This window comes from Mustela erminea, chromosome 1, assembly GCF_009829155.1.
Source record: "Mustela erminea isolate mMusErm1 chromosome 1, mMusErm1.Pri, whole genome shotgun sequence".
Taxonomy (NCBI): Eukaryota; Metazoa; Chordata; class Mammalia; order Carnivora; family Mustelidae; genus Mustela; species Mustela erminea.
The window spans coordinates 93,811,549-93,832,318 of NC_045614.1; the positions used below are offsets into that span (position 1 = coordinate 93,811,549).

At 32.6% G+C, this 20,770-nt stretch overlaps 1 protein-coding gene across 2 annotated transcripts in view; it reads right to left on the reverse strand.

The window, feature by feature from the left end:
• The window catches only part of STAG1 (stromal antigen 1), a 434,712-nt gene that overhangs the window by 53,461 nt on the left and 360,481 nt on the right, over positions 1 to 20,770 (reverse strand). For both annotated transcript variants that reach the window (XM_032333876.1, XM_032333865.1), the window contains 5 exons: positions 18,477 to 18,569; positions 18,285 to 18,374; positions 17,940 to 18,143; positions 16,098 to 16,168; positions 14,575 to 14,662 (listed from right to left, as the gene is read on the reverse strand). In XM_032333876.1, the coding sequence (XP_032189767.1) occupies positions 14,575 to 14,662; positions 16,098 to 16,168; positions 17,940 to 18,143; positions 18,285 to 18,374; positions 18,477 to 18,569 (546 nt within the window). The remainder of the gene's footprint in view (positions 1 to 14,574; positions 14,663 to 16,097; positions 16,169 to 17,939; positions 18,144 to 18,284; positions 18,375 to 18,476; positions 18,570 to 20,770) is intronic.

Consider the following 20,770-nt stretch of genomic DNA (forward strand, 5'->3'; position numbering starts at 1 on the left):
GAATGAGTAGTGCTACTTTTGATGCAACACCAGTGAGATGATGTCAGGGTTTTATCAAACATAATAGTAATTAAATGACTGACTCAAGTCAGAATGCCAGAAACAAGACTACAGAAACACTGTCAAGTTATAAACTTTAATGCTAAAGAAATCACCTTACTATACTTAAAAGACACTCAGTATAGTACATGTACTAGTCATGAGACAAATTTTGATAACCTCTAACTTAGAATATAAGGTACACATTGATAAGCTGGTATTTGTGGAAGGAAAAGAGAATATGAAAAAAAAATTCTCTTTAGTTTGAAACAACCTGAAATTACTAAAAAAGTAATATACAAATTAACATTATCAATGAGAAATTAAGATATAGAAAAAAGTAATGTTGAAGAATTGCTTAATTTTAGTTACCATTTCTCCTAATCATCACAAATTTAATTTCCTTTCCTTATACGTTTTTACTGACATATATACTAGGGAATTATTCAAACTGTTCCAAAGTTTTGCAGAAGTTTGTAGAGGTGGTTATGTGGGAGAGAGACACTTGATCACTCCAATACATATTTCAAACACAGTATCCCCATTTTAATGTTTCATATACTAGTGTTCATCATGCATTTACTTTAAGGGATCCACTGCATTATTTTAAAATAAAAAGCTCACTTTTCATTGACTAGGAAGCATTTTGCCTTCTTTCAGGTATAATTATATAACAATATAGCTGGTCACATTTCAAAAGAAAATTTAGAACCCTTCCTTCTTCTAGGCTTTACACATCAGTCATACTGATATTTTATCCTCCATACTAAGCAATGGTATTCCAACTAGTCCAGAGGTCATTTATTCAGCAATTTCATCTTTCTGTAGTATAGACAGTTGAAACAAGGACAAACTAACTGAAAAAGCCAAAAGAGAACTGTTTTAACCAATGAGGACCACAGTCCTTCTGCCTTTCCTTGATTAATACCCTGACCCTAGAGAAGATCTTTGAATAATTACAGCAAGTACTGGGCTGATGACAAAGAATTTCTTCCAACCCTACCCCTCTGTCCTCCTGTTTCCCTTAGCTAACACTGTTCCTGGGAGGACACGGTAATGTGTACTGAACATTTCCAAGCAAAAGTAGTTAAGAAGCAGGAGTGCCTTTTCCATCTTCTATTCTCCTACCTGCCTGCAGGGTATCAATAACCCAGGAGATCTTGGGTCCTTAAATAAGTCGGTGGTGAAGTGATATCCCACTTCCCTTAACTGCACTTTATAGGCACGGGCATGAGAAATAAATTTCTATTGTGTTAAGTCACTGAAATATTGAGATTAATCTCTTATAGCAGTTAGCATTACCTTAATCAATATAAAAATGCTTAGTCCTTTCTCCTAATAATTACTTTTACCTATTTAAAAGAAACAGAGCTCTTTATCTTGGATTAATAGATCAGGCTAAAGATATCACACATCTTGAAGATGAACTGTAGTATTACATGTGAGGCGAACATGATAACCATTACACTACAAAAACAGGACTGCAGTATTATATGTAAATAAAGTCCAAAGGGCACTGGGGGCAGTATGTGCTATGGTGAGTGCTGTGCAAGACTGATGATACACAGACCTGTACCCCTGAAACAAACAATACATTATATGTTAATTTAAAAAAAAGTCCAAAGGATAAGCTCCTAGGATGTTTACGTTTAGAAAAACTGAATTTTCATGGAAAATAGGACTACAGAATAAGGAAAAATGATTATGCATATGTAATATATATGTATAGATACATATCTACATATATAGGATATGTTTAAAATACCGAGAATCTACATAATAGCTGTGGGATAAATTGGGGCTCTTTCACTTTTCTGTTTGCAAGAGACTGTAAGGAAATGGAGGATCAAATCTTTTAGTGAATAAGTACAAGACAAAATAATGAACTAAACTTGTCTGTTTCTCATATCCAATACTGGTCTGTCTATCATATATAGAATAGGTTAATATGAGTGACAATTAATATACCCTTATAAAAAAAGCCTTTAGATGTAAATTCATAATCAGCAAGGCTTACCAAAAAGAATGTAAGGCTGACAAATAAGCAAAAGAAAAGATGGTCAATATCATTAGCATTAAGGAAACGTACATTAAAAGTGCAATGAGATACAACTGCATACATACTAAGTTGGCTAAAGTAAAAACTACTAACAACATCAAGTGTTGATGAGGATGTGGAACAATTGGGAGGAATGCAGAATGATACAGACACTCTGAACAGTGGTTTGGCAATTTCTAATAAAGTTAAATACACTCTTATACCCCAATACCTATGACTGTCCTCCTGAGCATTTACTTCAGAAAAATGAATACTTATTTTCAAACAGAAAGCTGTACACATATGTTCATAGAGCTTCAGTTGTGAGAGCCAAAAGATGGAAACAACCCAAAGGCCTGTCAATAAACAAACTGGTATATCCACACAACAGAGGAGAACTGACCCAACTATTAATTAAAAAATGCACCAACTATTGATTCAAACAACTTGGATTAATTTCAAAGGCATTATGGTCAGTGAAGACATTATGCTTACCCAAAGACTTAATGCCCTAAAGGTTTACATACTTTATGATTCCATTTATTTGGAAATCTCAAAAAGACAAAACAATGGTGATGGAAAACAGAGTGGTGGTTTCCAGGAGATGTAGGTGGGGCAAGCATCTACTATAAAGGGACAACATGAAGAAAAAAGGGACAATATGAAGAAAAATGTTTTCATTTTTTATAGGGAATATTTTAAAGAGGGATGAGGAAAGAGGACATTTTAAACAGGAATGATGAAAACTGTTCTGTATCTTGATAGTGGTGGTGATTACATAAATCTGGACATATGTTAAAATTCATAATTTTACATAAAAGGAAAGTAAGTAAATTTTATTGGATAATAATTAAAAACAGTAAAATGGCGAAGAGCAGAGTTTACAGTTAATATTTTTCTTTTTTTCTTAAGCAAATGCTAAGAAAAGTACAAACATTAAGGCAAATCATAGTGATAAAGAAGTAACAATTATTTAATAAAGAAGAAATATTCCTAAATTCTACATGTGCTTTGGTAATGAAGGGTAATCCAATGTGTTGTATTGCCAATGGGCATACTATACTATAAATTTTTTAAAAAATCATTAGAAGGGTAAAAAACAGAGGAAAAAATTGAAGTAGTTTAAAGTTAACTTCTATAACTGAAAAAATCAGACTTCACAAGGAATGGACTACACAGTAAGCTAATACACATTAATCCTCAACAGTTTGGGACCCTGGAATTTTGCTGTTAGGCTTTCTCATAAATTCCAAGCAGTATTTAAAACAAGGAAGAATGTAAAGAAAAATGTGTTGCATCACCATGAAGTCCAGTGTGAAATATTATAGGCTTTTTTAGTGATATCTCTGTATATAGTGGAAAGCACACTGGAACAGGTGTTCACATCATACCACCTTAGGCCTACCCTTAAACAGTTCATATGCACTAGCCTTTTCTCTCCAAACAGTGTAGGCTGTAACATCAAAAAAGATCTTGCCACTTTCCATCTCAAAGATCTGCTTAAAAGACTAAATGAACAATTTCTGCTTATGACCTTGAAATGCTACCGTAATACAGGCAAACAGCTGTCTAAGCAACACATACAGCATCACAACCATTCAGAAATCATTAAGAAGCCATAACATAATTCTTAGTGGAGATAGAATAACGTCCTTATGAAAAGGTGAAAGCAGGGAACATCCGTAATTCCATAAGAACAGTCACTTAAAGACATATTCAAAGTGAAATGAATGGTTTATGCAAACAGATTCCAAACATTTAAATATAATAAATATGACGATTAAAATACAAGAAGAAAAAAGTGAATACTTAGATGACTTGAATATGTGGGGAAAGGCCTTCCAAGTAAGACAACAAAGAGAGAAAACAACAGAAAACAACTAATAATTGTGATTATATATAAAGAACATTTATAATCCAGGCATCAAGATACCTAAAATTAAAAAGATTCCCACTGATAAATTATTGCAACAAACGAAATAATGCTAAGAATATTAATATGGAAAAAGCTTATACATTAAAATGAACTAGAGATCTGCTGTACAACAGTGTGTAATAGCTAACAATACGGTATTGTATGCTTAAAAATTTGCTAAGAGAGTAGATCTCATGTGTTTACTACAATATGTGTTTACTACAACAAAAAATATAACACAACAAAAAGATGGGGAAAGATAAAGAAAGGTAATTTTACAGAGGTATATAAGCAATAATCATAAATATAACTGTCTGAGAATTTATTTATTTAAATGTTTTATTTATTTGACAGACAGAGATCACAAGAAGGCAGAAAGGAAAGCAGAGAGAGAGAGGCAGGCTCCCTGCTGAGCAGAGAGCCCGATATGGGGCTCGATCCCAGGACCCTGAGATCATAACCCGAGCTGAAGGCAGAGGCTTAACCCACTGAGCCACCCAGGGACCCATGTACAAGAATTTAAAACAGTAATCTGAAAAAGTAACAGTTACCAAATGTTCACTATATGAACTCAATTTTTCAAATAGATGTTTTCTTAGTATCCAAGTCTTCTGCTAAAATAAGAGCTTAAAACAAATATACTTCCTGGATCTCAGAGAAGAATCTAATGGGAACATAAATACCAACTGTAACAATTTAGTTATTAGTGTGACTAAGAATACACGCACAGGAGCAGATGCTGAGGGACAAGAAGAAGGACTCTGTCTTAGCGAGGAAGAGTGATAATGGCTAGAAAAACTTTATAGAGAAGCAAAAATGTAGACTAAATATTTAAAGAAATATTTAAAATTTAATGTGGCAACAAAGGGCAAGTGTAGGTTGAAGGAACAGAAATTTCAAAAAAAGCTTCACCAACAAACTCAAAACGCTGGGACAGTATAAGTGTAAACATACTCTGAAGCTAGATCAGCAGAAACCAAATCACAGAGGGCCTTATAAGAGGGTAACTATATATGCTGCTTTATGCCAATGTCTTGAAATAATTAAGAGTAGCACCCCCCTCCTTCCACTTTCAGAAGAACACTTGTTTGGACAGTTAACAAGGACACCTCACTATGACAAAAAAATCTGGGTGTTATCCTAGAAATACTAGGTAATGCACAGAGAGTAACATGTTCCTATTTGAACAGAAAAGTAACACAATCAGGTGTTTCAAAAATATCCCATTCACAACAGCAAAGAGAAGTGCTTCTGTTTTGTTAAGATTTTTTAAAGTAGTATTTGATGCTTCAAAACAGATGTATAAAGTGTAATAATAAGATTAACCTATTAAGAGACAACCAAATTTAAGAACTAGTATGATACCAATAACTTCATATCCACCTATGATCTGTTTCCCTATTCCTTAGGGATGACAAACTTTTCTGCTAAATTTCATGTATATCATGCCCTGGCTCTTAAAAAAATAGTTTGGTTATATATACATATCATTGGACAAATACATAATCTTTCTAGTTTTTGAGCTTTTCAAATATGGTGTTACACTTGAGGAAGGATATACTTCACCATCGCCATGCCTCTGAAGGATCTATAAAGATTAAAAAACACAAAAACAAATTTTCATGCTCCACACCTGAAGATCTAGAGCCAAGAGAAACAATTCCACAGCCTTTTTAAACAACTGATGTTAACTTACATAATATTTACAACCATTCTATGTAATTTTGCTAGAGAGCTGAAAAATAAGAATAAAGTCTGTATCAATCTACGGCTCCTAGTTCTGAAATCTCCACCACGTGATAAACGTTTTCTTTTGTTCTTGTGTTTTGGACTGGGGCTTTCTAAAACTCAAAATATATATGGTTAGGCTTTGAAATAGCCTTCATTAAGCATGAGAAATAATTATTCTTATTTTTGTCCTTTGCATTTGGATAAAACAAAGGTATAATTTATATACAAAGAAAAATCTACTACTATCAACATACAATTCTGCAATTCTGACAAATGTATAGCCAGGTAACCATTAAAACAATCAAGAACTAGAACAGCTCTACCAACCCTCAAATTCCCTCATGTCCTTCTGTACTAAGTCCCTTGCCCCACTCTGGATTTTCTGACCCTATAGTTTTGCCTTTTCCAGAATGTATAATAAAATTGTACAGCATGTGGCTTTGTGTATCTGGTTTCTTTGACTCTATGTTACCACCTTCCATTTTATTGCTGAGAATTATTCTACTGTATGGATGATAATACAATTTGTTTTTATACCATTACCAGTTGAACGTTTTGAATTGTTTGCAGTTTTGGACAATTTTGAATACAGCTGCTATACACATTCTGGTATAGATTTTTTTTTTTTTTAAGATTTTATTTATTTTAGAGAGACACAGAACACAAACATGGTGAAGGGCAGAGGAAGAGGTAGAAAGAGAATCTTACACAGGCTCCCTGCTAAGCACGGAGCTAAGTGCAGGGCTTGATCTCAAGACCAGGAGATCATGATCTGAGTTGAAATCAAGATTTGGAAGCTTAACCAACTGAGCTACCTAGGCGCCCCTCTAGAATAGGTTTTTATATGAACTGAAGTTTCCATTTCTCTTGGATAAACACTCAGGAAAAGAACTCTGGGTCAGAAAAGTGTCTATGTAACTTTAAAAGAAACCCAAACTGCTTTCTGAAATGAATGTATCATTTTGCATTTCCACCAGCAACATATGAGTTCCACTGCTCTTGAAATGATTTGTAGTATTATCTCCCTGTGCTTTTTTTTTCATTGTGCTTTTAATGTGCATTTCTCAAATGACAATAATAAGCTGTTTTTCATGTGTTTGTCCTCTATCTTCTTCAGTGAAGTATTGGTTGCTTTTCTTACTACTGAATTTTGAAAGATCTTAATCTTTTGGAATACAAGTCTGTTATCAGATATGTGATTTATAATTATTTCCTAGTCTTATATGATTGTCCTTTTAGTCATGTTGGTATTATTTTTGAAAAGCAGAAGTGCTTAATTTTGCTGAATGTGTAGTTTTGAAATTTTAAAATTATGGATCATGCTTCTGATGTATTTGAGAAATCTTTGACTAACTTAAAGGTCACAGAGATTTTAATTCCTGTGTTCCTTTTTAGATGTTTTATACTCACAGGTTTTGCACTTAGGTTTATAGTCTAAATGGCCTACTTTGAGTCAGTTTTGTATATGGTGTGAAGTGTGAAATGAGATTTTTTTTCATATGTATATATATTCAACTATTTTAGCACATTTATTAAATAGATTATCTTTTCCCCAAAGAACTGTCCTGGCACGTCTGTCAAAAATCAACTGACCAAATAAGTGCGAGTTTCTTTCTTTCTGGATTCTCTATGCTGCTCCTTTGATCTATATGTTTATCCTTTCTTCAGTACCATACTATCAAGTTTACTGTTTAGTCTTGAAATCACGTAGTGTAAATTCTAAGTTTGTTATTCTTTTTCAAAATTCTTTGGTTATTTTATTTCTTTTGTCCTTTCATATAAAGTTTAAGAATCATGCTGTCAATTTTTGCAAGAAATCCTGCAGAGATTTAAATGGACCTCTGTTCATCTAAGATCAGCTTAGGGGAAACTGACATCTTAACAATATTGAGTCTTCTAATTCATGAACATGATACATCCTCATTTATTAAGATCTTCAGTTTCTTTCATTAGTGTTTTGTAGTTTTCAGCATACAGATCTTGCACATATTCTTAGATTTATACCTAAGTATTAAATATTTTTTTGTGCTACTGTAAATGGCACATGCTCTTAAAATCTCAATTTCCAGTTACTAAGCAAGTGATTTTTAAATTTAAAAAGCAAGAGATGTACATAGTAAAATATGCAGCAGTATAATGATATTCTATTCAAATTAAGCTTCTTAACCACTACAGATCTTATTTTCCACTGAGAAAGTCATTGTTGAACAGTTTCCTCATGTATCATTCCAGAAATAATGTCAACTAATAAATGTCCACATATGGAGATTTTATCACCCCTTAAAATTTATATACCACTCTGCTCCTTGTTTTTTTCATTAAATTTCCTCTCACACAGAATATTTAACATCAATAATATTAACCTTATTTTTAATTTTATAGTAACAAAGCAGTGCACAGGATCAAAACTATCCTACCAAAGCTAACTGGTCAATACCTAGATTTCTTTAAGTTTTAAGTTTTTATGAATAATGCTACGATGAACATCTTTGTACCTACATCCTTTTAGAAATGTCTAAGTGTAATTCTGTAGTCTAAATTCCTAGATTATAAATGTCAGTTAAGGACAGGTCTACTTTTAATTTTGATAGACTGACAACCTTCTTAAGTGATTATACCAATTTATTCTTACAATGGTATCTGAAAGTATGTCAGTATTTAAAAACAAAAAACCAACAACTCTGTAAGGTTTTCAGATACATATATACAGCTGAAAATTACTGGAACAGAACCTAGAATAGAAAGAGGCTGAAACTAAGGTTACTAAGACAAAAGAGGTAACTACTAATGTGATTTACAAGAGAAAATATGAAGGTTAAACTAAGGAAATGATAGGACTAAAAAGAATAGTGGCAAAAGAGACCTTGAGGAGGTAGCATTTTTAAAAAACATAAAACAAATCTTGAGATTAAGGACTGCTTCCAATATACCCCTATGTCCTCAGGATCAGGCCCTCAAACACATTTTTGGTCAATAATGAATAGGTAGGTGGTAGTCTAGATTTGTGTATGAGTGGTGACAAAATTCTGATATGGCATGCCCAAGGAAGAGTCAGAAGTAGGTAACTGAAATATTTCTAAGTTTAGTCAAGGAAATACGTATATAGTCTTCTAAGGAAAGCATCAACATGCTTCCAAAGGTAAGTATGACTGCACTATTTACACAAAAAGTCATAACCAATCCAAGAGAAGTAATGTGACTGAAGTCAAACTCAACCCCTGTATTATGTTCAGTTTAAAGAAATGTGTTGATTTCTAGTTCATGATAGCAGATTAAGTACCACTATTTAATTTCTCCTTACAATTCTCACTGAAGAAATACAAAAGATGGTTAGAAAAAAAAAAAAAAGAGTTTGACATGGGGCAAACATCAGAAGGATAGAGAGCAGTAGCAAATTAGTACGAAAAATGTGAAGACACTGAACAGAATTCGAAACTTTGGTTTGAGTGGGTATGCAATAACTATATGACATTAGGCAAGTTATTTACTATCCCTAAGTTTTAATTTCATCATAAAAAAAAAAGAATAATGACATATTTTATAGGGCTGTCCTAAAGCTTAAGCAAATAAATACAAAGACTTAAAGACTTAAAATATTACCTGGTACATAGTAAGTGGAAAACAAGTTTTTTTTTATTACTGATGCCTTGAGAGGCCCAAAGTTAGTGATAGATGATCACAATTCCCTATTTATGGATTTACTGACACTGTTTTGTTATAAAGCGAATATTCACCAAAACAATTTATAAATATTCTTCATTGACTTTCAATTTTTAGAATCAATTCACACAATCCTACTTTAATATATAACTTCCAGAAGTTTAATATTTATTATTCTTAGATGTTACCTAAGACAAGGTATAAAACTTCTAAATAAGAATACCAACAGGAAATAGGCACAAAATAAGGATAATTTAAATATTCATTGTCTTTATTTCACAGAAAATTGTATGAAGAAAAACTAAAATACATTCTGAAATGTGGGTTGTTTACCAGCTAATAATTACTGTGTTATGGAATTGCAGTAACTTTTAATACTTATCGTAGGTTAAAATTTATTAGCATATGGGAGGCACAAACAGATGCCAGATGCTATTAGTCTTTTTCCAGAACAAATGGAAATGCTCAAAAAATTATCAAAAAGTACACAGGAGGATGTTTTAAAGAATTTCCCTCTAGCTAATTCTGCAACAATCTGAGCACCAAAATAAATAACAAAAGGACTCAATTTTAACCAGCTGGACAGAGTAAGAATGAAGTAGCAATCCATGAGTCATTATAAATTTTTAAAAAAATGAATGAATGAATGGAGAGGGGCATTATAGCAGAGGGCCAACAAATAAATGACATAAATAAATGACAGTTAGAAAACCACCATTTACCATTTTGTGACCATGACAGAAATAAATGACTCAGACAAGAATCATAAATAGATGCTAACATTATATCAAAGTTTGATTAAGAAAGAGGAATATTTACAGTCTTAAGGAATCTTTCCACACTAAAAATGAAAATGGAAACAAGAAAGGACAGACTTGGCAAGCTCCATCTTACTAAAGTGATCAAAGTTAATATCATCAATAGTGATCAGACTGGTATCATGTGCCTCCTGATGTGATACACTGAAGACAAATATCAGTTATTGTAGCATTCCTACCAAGAATTCATTATATGGATGAATCTAAACATGTAGATTAGACAAAACTAAGTTGAGTACATTCTATAAAATAACTGGCCTGTACTCTTCAAAATGTCAACGTCATCAAAGAAAAGGATAAGAAAGCATTCTAGATCAAAAGAGACCAAAAAAAAAAAAGGACATAACTAAATACATGGGCTGGGAAAAACCTGCTATAAAGAACATTATTGTTTTATATATGCATATTTGTATAAAAATAAAAACAAATATATGGAGAAAAAGGATGCAAGTATGCAGCTATGGAAAATTACTGTGATAGTACATGAATCAGGTGAGGGGTAAGAGTTATTTTTTTCTACTATTATTTTTCTGTAATTTGACTTTAAAAATTATAAAAAAAGGTAAATTCTTATAAACTTCAATCACATTCTAAAACTAAAGTGGTTAAAACAGTACTAACATGAGAAAAGACAGATCAGCAGAAGAGGGAAGGAAAAAAAAGAAGTCAGTTAACTCTGAAGAGGGAGAGAAAGAAAATTCTAGTTAAACAGTTACCATGGAAAACAAAGATAAAAAGCATACGGACAATAAAATTAGACATCTAGACAATAAATTTTAATATAACTGCTCTAAAAGGCTATTTTCTTTAAATTTTAATTTAAAGTACAGAATGGCCATCCAAAAGAGCGAGCTTCCATAGTCTATGAAGAATTGGTCGAATCCTGTATACTTTTCGGATTTTTTTTTTTAAAGACTATATTTATTTATTTGACAGAAAGAGAGTGATCATAAGTAGGCAGAGAGGCAGACAGAGAGAGAGGGGGAAGCAGGCTCCCCACTGAGCAGTGAGCCTGATGTGGGGCTCGATCCCAGGACCCTGACATCATGACCTGAGCTGAAGGCAGTGGCTTAACCCACTGAGCCACCCAGGTGCCCCTACTTTTCGAATTTTTAATACTGGGTATCTAAAGACATATTTCTAGGACCTGCTTAATGTGAAATAGTTTCTAGTTGCTAAAACAAACAAGAGTATAATCTAGTAGTGATGCACTAGAACTTTATACACATGATTTCAGTTTTAAGAATGTGTCCAGTGATACAAAGAGTAAGATATTCCATGATCATAGACTGTAAGACCAAACACCATTAAATGTCCATACTACCCAAAGAAAGCTACAGAATTATGCAATCCCTATCAAAACACCAAGAGCATTTTTCACAGAACTGGAACAATTCTAAAATCTGTGTGAAACCACAAAAGACCTCGAAACCAAAGCAGTCTTGGGGGAAAAAAAACAAAAACAAAACAAAACAAAACAAAAAAACCCACCAAAACTGGAGGTACCACAGTCTCAGATTTCAAGATACACTACAGTGCTATAGTAATTGAAACACTACGGTACTGGCACAAAAACAGATATACAGAATAGAACAGAAAGCCCGAAAGCAAACCCAAAATTGGGTTTAATAACTTCAATAAAGAAGGCAAAAACCTGCAATGGGAAAAAGTTTCTTCAACTAATGGTGTTGGGAAAACTGGACAGTAAGGTGCAAAAGAATGAAACTGGACCACTTTCTTACACCACACACAGTAATAAACTCAAATGGATTAAAGACCTAAATGTAAGACTGGAAACTATAAAATTCCTAGAGAAGAGCACAGGCAGTAATTTCTCTGACACCAGCCATAGCAACATTCTTTTAGATAGGTCTCCTGAGGCAAGGGAAACAAAAGCAAAAATTGGGACTACATCAAAATAAAAAAGCTTCTGCACAGTGAAGAAAATAATCAATAAAACTAAAGAGCAACCCACTGAATGGGAGAAGTAATTTGCAAATAACATATCTGATAAAGGGTTAGTAACCAAAATAATAATAAAGAACTGATAAACTGAACACCTAAAAAACAATACAATTAAAAACTGGGCAGAAGACAGGAATAGACATTTCTCCAGAGAAAACAAAGATGGTCAAAAGACACAAGAAAAGATGCTCATTATTACTATCATCAGGGAAATGCAAATCAACAGTACATTAAGATATCACCTCACACTTGTCAGATTAGCTAAATCCAAAAACACAAAACAAGCATTGGTATGATGTGGAGAAAAAGAACCCCTTGTGCACTGTTGGTGGGAATACAAAGTAGTGTAGACACTGTGGAAGACAGTATGGAGGTTCCACAAAAAACTAAAATGATCCAGTAGTTCTCCTACTGGGTATTTACCCAAAGAATACAAAATTAGTAACTCAAAAGGATATGTGCACCCCTATGTTTATTGCAGCATTATTTACTATAGCCAAATTATGGATGCAGCCTGTGTCCATTGGTAAGATGAATGGATAATGAAGAGGTGATATATATGTATGTATGTGTCCACAATGTAATATTACTTAACCACAAAGAAGAATGAAATCTTGTTATTTGCAATAACATGGATGGAGATACAGAATAGAATTCTATGACAAATAAAGCAGTCAGAAAAAGACAAATACCATATAATGTAGAATTTAAGGAACAAAACAAAGAAAGAGACAAACCAAAAAACAGACTCTTTTTAACTACAGAGAACAAACTGATAATGAATGGGGAAATGAGTGAAATAGGTGAAGGTGATTAAGAGTATACTTAACATGATAAGCCCTAAGTAATGTATAGAATTGCTGAATCACTATACTATAAACCTTAAACTAACAGTACATATTAACTATAGTAAAGTTAAAAAAAAAAAGAGTGCATGTCTAAAATTAACAAATTTTAAGCAAATGTCACATGTAACTGTTCTCGTACTCAAATAAACTAAAATAAAATGGGAGAAATAATATATATGCAGTGAAAATAAATAACAGAAAGCCAAGATAACCAAAGAGGACAACTATGTGAAGTTGTCACAAGTTCTATGACAATAGTGTAGTGAATTAAAAAATTTTTTTTGACATAGTTAGAATCTGCAGATGGAACACAGGTGTGCAATCTTCATTATTTTCTTGAGGAAACCAAAACAAGGAGTATCTTTATCATTCCCTTTCAAGTCTGAAGAACAGCTTGGGATTATTAGTGAATAGTATTTAGGCTACTGAAAAGTCTGAGATGAAGACAGGATGGAAGTTGAAGAGTCGGCAATAAATGAAGTAAAACAACAAAGTTAAATATTTAGCTTCTTTACACAAACTAGGATAAACACCTATAATCATAATCATAATCACAATCATAATCAAGGACACTTGTTATTAAGAGTGGCCTTGCATTAAAACAACTTTAAAGAATTAATCAGAGCAATGGTAAAGCACTTTTTCTGTGATTAACTTTCAATAGATCATATAATCACAGATCATGACTGTTATATCTGTTGAAATTCTTACTGCTTTAGTATAATAAAGTGTCATTTAGTATAATAAATGTATTATCAAATGGGAATAGATGAGACCACCTCTAAACACCTCCTATACTTAACTATGGGATGATTATCTTGGTTTAATGAATGAGTATATACAGTATACAAAATAACTAATTCTTACAAAAGATTATTATTGCTAAGTAACAATAATTATATGTGTCAACTAAAATTAACTGTAATAAATGTACCCACTAATAACTGTAATAATTATAATTAAGTAACAATTAATTAACAACTCAATTCTTACGTAGAATTAAATCAACTATTTTCAATCTCTTCCAGACTATAGAGATTTGGTGAAATCTTGCACTTTCCATTTCAACTTATATATGAATGCAAAAAGGTCTAAAATCTGCTAAAGATCTCAAGCTTACTTAATTATGGTTCTATTACAAAAAAAGTAAGCCATATCTAAGCTTACTATTATCAACATCTAGAACAGTGCCTAGAATACAACCATAATTAGGAATTTTCATCAAAGTGAATTAATCAAGTTCTGAAATTGCTACTATAGTAATTATTTTTCCTAAAAGAGTAATAATATTTACTTTAGCATTAAATGTTTGAAATACATTATAGCAAATTTTCTCTTTTTTTCTTGCTCAAAACTGAAGTTATAATACACCTATTGGTAACATTCAATCACTAACATCTATTAATAATATTTAATCACTATGGCAATAATTCTCAAAGGAAGCAGCTGCATTTAAGAATTATCAGTCACTGTCTACATCAGGCTTTTGATAATCCTGTGTGATTTCAGAGAATCGTAGCTTTCTAAAATAACAAAGAAGGAATAGCAATAAACTCCCACCTGTTCTGGCATCGCTCCATGTTCAATTCCAGTCTTCAATAATCTGTAGCAATTACCAAATAGATCCCATTTTGTGAGATCATGAGCACTAAAATAAACAAAAATGCATTAACTTTATTCTAGAGTGGAAGAAAATTTAAATTTGAGCTCAGTTTCAGTGGGCAGAAGTATAAAATAACTTCAATTTCTTACAGAATTGAAAAGACTGATAAATATTCAAGTATTCAAACTTAGAAAGAAATGAAGAAAGAAATAAGGAAAGACGATGGAAGGAAGAAAAGAAAAACGAAGAAAGAAAACAGGGAAAAGGGAAAGAGAGACAAGGAAACTGAGACAGGGAGTGGAGACAGATAATACATAAGCTGACACTAGGAATTAATTAAAAGGGAACACTGAAAAAATAAAAAAAGAAAAGAAATCGATTAACAATAAAAATTCATACCTTTAAATGAAGATTACTACTATACAATCTAAGCCTGTATTCCATTTCATTCTTCTTAGCATATTTTAAAATACATTTTAACAAATCCAATTACAATTTCAGAATATAAATACATGCATATTTTTGAAAGAGAGATTTGTATTCACAAGAAGACAAAACCAGGGGAAAGAAAATATGTCAAAGCTCGAAAACTTCAGTGTAGCTTTAGGCTTCTTAATTGAAATAATGCAGACATTTATTTTCTCATGAGTTCTGCTACTAAAATAGTAGATCAATACCTTTTAACTTTTATTTTGAAACATCAAAATATTTTTTAAATAAGGAGTTTTGACATTAGTTGTCAACTTTTATTTTCAAATGTCAAAATATTTTTTAAAACTAAGAGGTTATTTCTCCATAGAATTCCAAACAGTGTACTTGTGTATAAGGAAATGTCTTAGATTTTAGACACAGTTTTTGAAATCTGAAGTATTCATTAATGTAAGGGATACATCTAAACATTCTTTTAACTAGAAAGGTCTCTATTTTCCTTTCTTTGTGGAAAAGATAAGCATACCTCATTAAAAAGGGACATATAAATTACAATTTAAAAATAATACTTATTTCATTAATCAGAGTCTATTTTTCCTTATTCAGGTCCAGCTATTCTGTCTATACAGCAAGAGTACAATAATAAACAGACAAACAAGAACAATTCAGGAAAAAAAGCTCACAGAAGTAACTTTCATGGTCTCCCTCAAAATCTTTTTTCTTATTTAGTAAGATTTCTAAAAACCACCAAATGAAAACTATACCTCTAAACTCCAGCTTATAGAGTAAGCCCAGTAATGATACTGATTAACAATGTTGTACAGTGTACAGTAGTATATATTTGTTACACTAAATGATAAATTTTACTCAGGTAATCAAACGATAATAAAAAATATAATGTATCTGAAGAAAATTCGAGTAATAAAGAAAAAATCACATCTCGATATTTGTCTAAAATTTTCCATTGTTATAAGGATGTTAAGTATTACAAAACAAGACTATTTTATCTTGGCTAATATGTTATTAAACAAATCTAAATAAAACGACATACTTATGAAAAGAGGTTAACCGCTTTAATGTGGAAAGAACATTGTAAATATCATCATCATCAGCTTCTTCTCCCTATAAATAAAAGACATTGTTTCATTACCATAACTTTACTTATCCTGAAATTCACATGAAGTATATTAATACTTACTGCCTAAAGGAATTCTTTATTATATAAAGAGTACATATTCACTGTTGATAAATAAGAAAGTACAAATGAGCAAAGAAAAAAAAATAAAGAACACCCATAATTCTAACACTCAGAACCATTTTTGCATTTTAAACAATATTATAAACATTAACATTGTATGCTTTTCTGATTAATACTTTAGGATAAATTCACTGAAACTGAGTGAAAAGGTATGTATTTTAAAGATTTTAATTGTTATTTCAGATTTTATTATCAGTTACTTTTGTAGTTCAAAATCACAATGAAAAGTAAAAAATGGCTGGAAAAAATTAATAAAAAATGGCTGGAAAAAATTAAGAGTTAAAAGTAGGAAAAAATTGGTTACATGGATTAAAAAGAAAATCCTATTAGCCTGACCATGAGAACATAGAAAACTGTGTGGGTTCCAAATTGATTATACTGGGTGGAAGGAGAAGGCAAGAGGCAGGATTCATAAAAATAATTACAAAAGGGCGCCTGGGTGGCTCAGTGGGTTAAGCCACTGCCTTCAGCTCAGGTCAGGATCTCAGGTTCCTGGGATCGAGTCCCACATCGGGCTCTCTGCTCAGCAGGGAGTCTGCTTCCCTCTCTCTCTCTGCCTGCCTCTCCATCTACTTGTGATTTCTCTCTGTCAAATAAATAAATAAATAAAATCTTTAAAAAAAAAAAAATAATTACAAAATAACCAGTTGGAGAAGTTTGTTGTTATCCTGGGCGTACCACTGGTAAGTGGTTGTCCCTTACAAGCACACTTAATTTTTCTTTTTTTTCTATTTTTTTTTTTTTTAGATTCTATTTATTTATTTGACAGAGATCGCAAGTAGGCAGAGAGGCAGGCAAAGAGAGAGGAGGAAGCAGGCTCCCCGCTGAGCAGAGAGCCCGATGTGGGGCTCGACCAGGACACTGGGCTCATGACCTGAGCCGAAGGTAGAGGCTTTAACCCACTGAGCTACCCAGGCGCCCCTAATTTTTATTTTCTATTCATTAGCACACTGTAATAGTTCAGTAATATTAAAATGTAAATTAGGGGCGCCTGGGTGGCTCAGTGGGTTAAGCCGCTGCCTTCCGCTCAGGTCATGATCTCAGGGTCCTGGGATCGAGTCTCGCATCGGGCTCTCTGCTCAGCAGGGAGCCTGCTTCCCTCCCTCTCTCTATCTGCCTCTCCATCTACCTGTGATTCCTCTCTGTCAAATAAATGAATAAAACCTTTAAAAAAATGTAAATTAGGCCCCAGGGAAAGTGAAAAATGAATTAAGAAAAGCCAGACCTTAATTAGTTTCTCTTTAAAGAAAAAAATTAGGTTTTATGAAACAAGTATTTTTTGCATTTTTTTTTTTAAAGGGGGGAATGGGGAAGAGTGAGAGAGAGAATCTTAAGCAGGCTCCATACCCAGTGTGGAGCCTGATGCGGGGCTTGATCTCACAATCCTGAGATCATGACCTCGGTTGAAATCAAGAGTCGGACACTTAACTGAACAACCCAGGCACACCAAAGTAGGTCTTTAAAATAAGGTATAACCAAGGTTAATGTTTACAGGATGAACAGTTGCAATAATGCTGCTAAGATTTGAAAAGGAGAATTCCACTAGATTTTATTTTAAAATGGAAATAATTTGCACATTCAACTTTGATTATTAGCTACAATTATCACATACATTATGTTTACTTTAAAACAGACCTCTTGCAGTAGATCTTCCACAGAATGATTGAATCGATCTACAAATTCATCAATCAGCTGACTTCGAGCTATGTCAACTCTGTTTTGGATGGTATACTCTTCACTGCATAAGATGCTATAGGTTTTACTGCAGGCTTCTAGAACATCTGATTCTACATGTTTCTCCACAACAAACTTAATCTGTTTTAATAAAGCATCCAGATGCTGAGGAGGAAAAAAAGAAAAACTAATGATATTTGGATTAATAAAAATAAGCATCTGTCAAATAGTAAGGCTATAGATTACATGAGCATGAAATAACCCAGTTATTTAAACTAACAGAATATTGATTTCATAGTGTCTTACCTTTTCCATTCTACCTGTGCTATAAATTTCTAGATCAAAATACTGTGGGATTTGTAGCAAGTTTGCCACCTTCTCTGCATCTGCAGAATACTAGAAGGAGAAGCAAAGAAAAAAGAAGTAACTACTTTAATAGTTCAGTGTAATAAGCAAACTCAGTGGCATGTTATCACAAAAATGTAAATGAAATTATACCTTTGATAGCAACATAGGAAGTGTGATAATAAAATGCTCAGTCAATTTGTTTCTATCATCAATTTGAGTTTTTCTTTCTTTGGCAGTTAGCACCTAGAAATAAATTGAAATGAGCAAATAATATAATGTCATGTAATTATTTATAACTCTAGAAAGTTACACAGAATGATGAAGCACTGGCAGATAATGTTCCCAAGAATTTTCTGAGGAGGTTAATAAACTAATTACTAAAACAAGTGTCTCCAGTTTAATGCTTATTTCTAGTTAATATGCAGTATTACTTTATTAAATAGCTACTTAAGAATCACTAAAGTTTAGATAAATTACTACTTGTTCAGATTAAATAAAAAAATAAACATTTCTATAAAACCAGTTATGAATATAAAAATACTGTTACAGTGAAATAATTTTTCCAGTTTTAACCTCAGTATGTTAGTAACAGTAATCTCCCCTACATTAAACACACTTCTCTAAAAATACTTTAAAAAGTAATGTTTCTTTTACTAGTAGCAGCTCATAAATTTTCACATATTTTTTAAAGCATATACTAACAATGTTTCTGGACTCAGTTATATTTAGTTGTCCTTCTAAGTCCTAAGTCTGTTAGGCAATAATCAAGACATAGGGATACAGCCTGTCATCACTGAACCAACTGAAGCTGTTAAAGCCCATCACCCTGTCCCATATTCAACTAGTTAAACCATAAGTGGTTCCAAAAATAAAATATTAAAATGCAAGTTCTGTTAAGATAATATCCTCAAGGTCTGACAGTCTCAGAGGTCACATTCTTAGTCTCATTTCTGTAAAAATGACCATTTTATCACTATTTCTATTAGTAGAAGTTCTAGATTGAGCATGGTTGGGTCCATTGCTAAGAATCATACATGGTCTGGTGTCTGTTAGCATCAGAGATAAAATAAGAAGCCTACTAAGTGCCAGGCTAGGCCAGTGCCTTTTGTAGAACATGCACTTAATAAATGGTAACTGTTTATAAAGGAATTTACTCAACCAAGGTTGTTTATCTAAGAGGGAGTAAAATATACTGTAATATTTCTCAAAATAAAGGAAGTTAATGTTTTTTCATACCTTAAAAAAAAAGATAATTTCCCCTAGGTATTTTGTAATGATCTTGAAGGCACTTATTACCATAATGTTGAATGGCTGAATGTTTCCAATAAAAACATTCTAATATAAAATACCACTTTATAAATGTAACCCTCCCCCCCCCTTTTTTTTTTTACCATCAATACAGCTTTTATTGCATCTTTAAAATATCACAAATAACTCTGAAAAATCATCCAGCATCTTGCTGTTTCTGTAACTGGACAACTTAGATCTTATTCATCACCTGCTAAACTGTTTCTTTTTCACAAACATACCACCCAAAATTTTCGTGTTTTTAACTGTCACAGTTTGCTGAACCAAAAAGTAGCTGAGTTCAATCCAAGTTCATTGTCATTTCCTTCAAAAATCAGCTTATCTTTCTGGGTTTGAGATACTGAACAAGCAATACCTGGCCTCATCCGAACTCTGTGGTTGCATTCTTTTCACCCAAGAAATCTTGGATTTCAAAAGAGAACCACTGTCCTGAACAACAACACTGATGAGGAAGTGAGCATACAAAGACCTCATCTTGTAACAGAAGCCCAGTCTAATGCCCTTCATCATGTTTTATATATGACTACAGAGTGCAAACAATATCCATTTCTTTTCTATTTCTCTCAAGTTGGCACCTCTTCTTTTTCTTTCTAAGGAAATGGAGTTCTCTTCCCAGGGTTCCTCTGGGCCCCTTCACAATAACAGTGCATCCCTTCAAACATTTCCTGGAATTGTCAATAGTCTGAGTACTGAGAATGGTCTTCATTCTCACAGCAGATGTTTGATGATACGTGAAAGAAGTAATAAGGTCTCCTATCTGGTTCCTCTTCCAGAACTTTATTGCTTTTCAACATCTTAAAATACAAAATAATCACTCTGGAGTATTGTGGTTAGCTCTGCACAAAGGAATATAAGGGACTACATATTATGTGGAATATAAGTCTAGGAATGCATTCAGGATATTGAGAAGTCATGAAATTCATCTCACAACTTAAGAGAGGTCTAAAGATACTGATTTTGGAGAAATAGCAGTCTTTGACTAAGTGATCATTATGGTAGGTGGTCTATATGCATGAACTACTCAATCCTCAAAACCTCTGATGGGAATGGTAAAAATGGCATATTACCTATGAAGGAGAAATTTGCCAGTATCTAACAAAATTGTATACACATTATTCCTCTGACCTAATAATCCT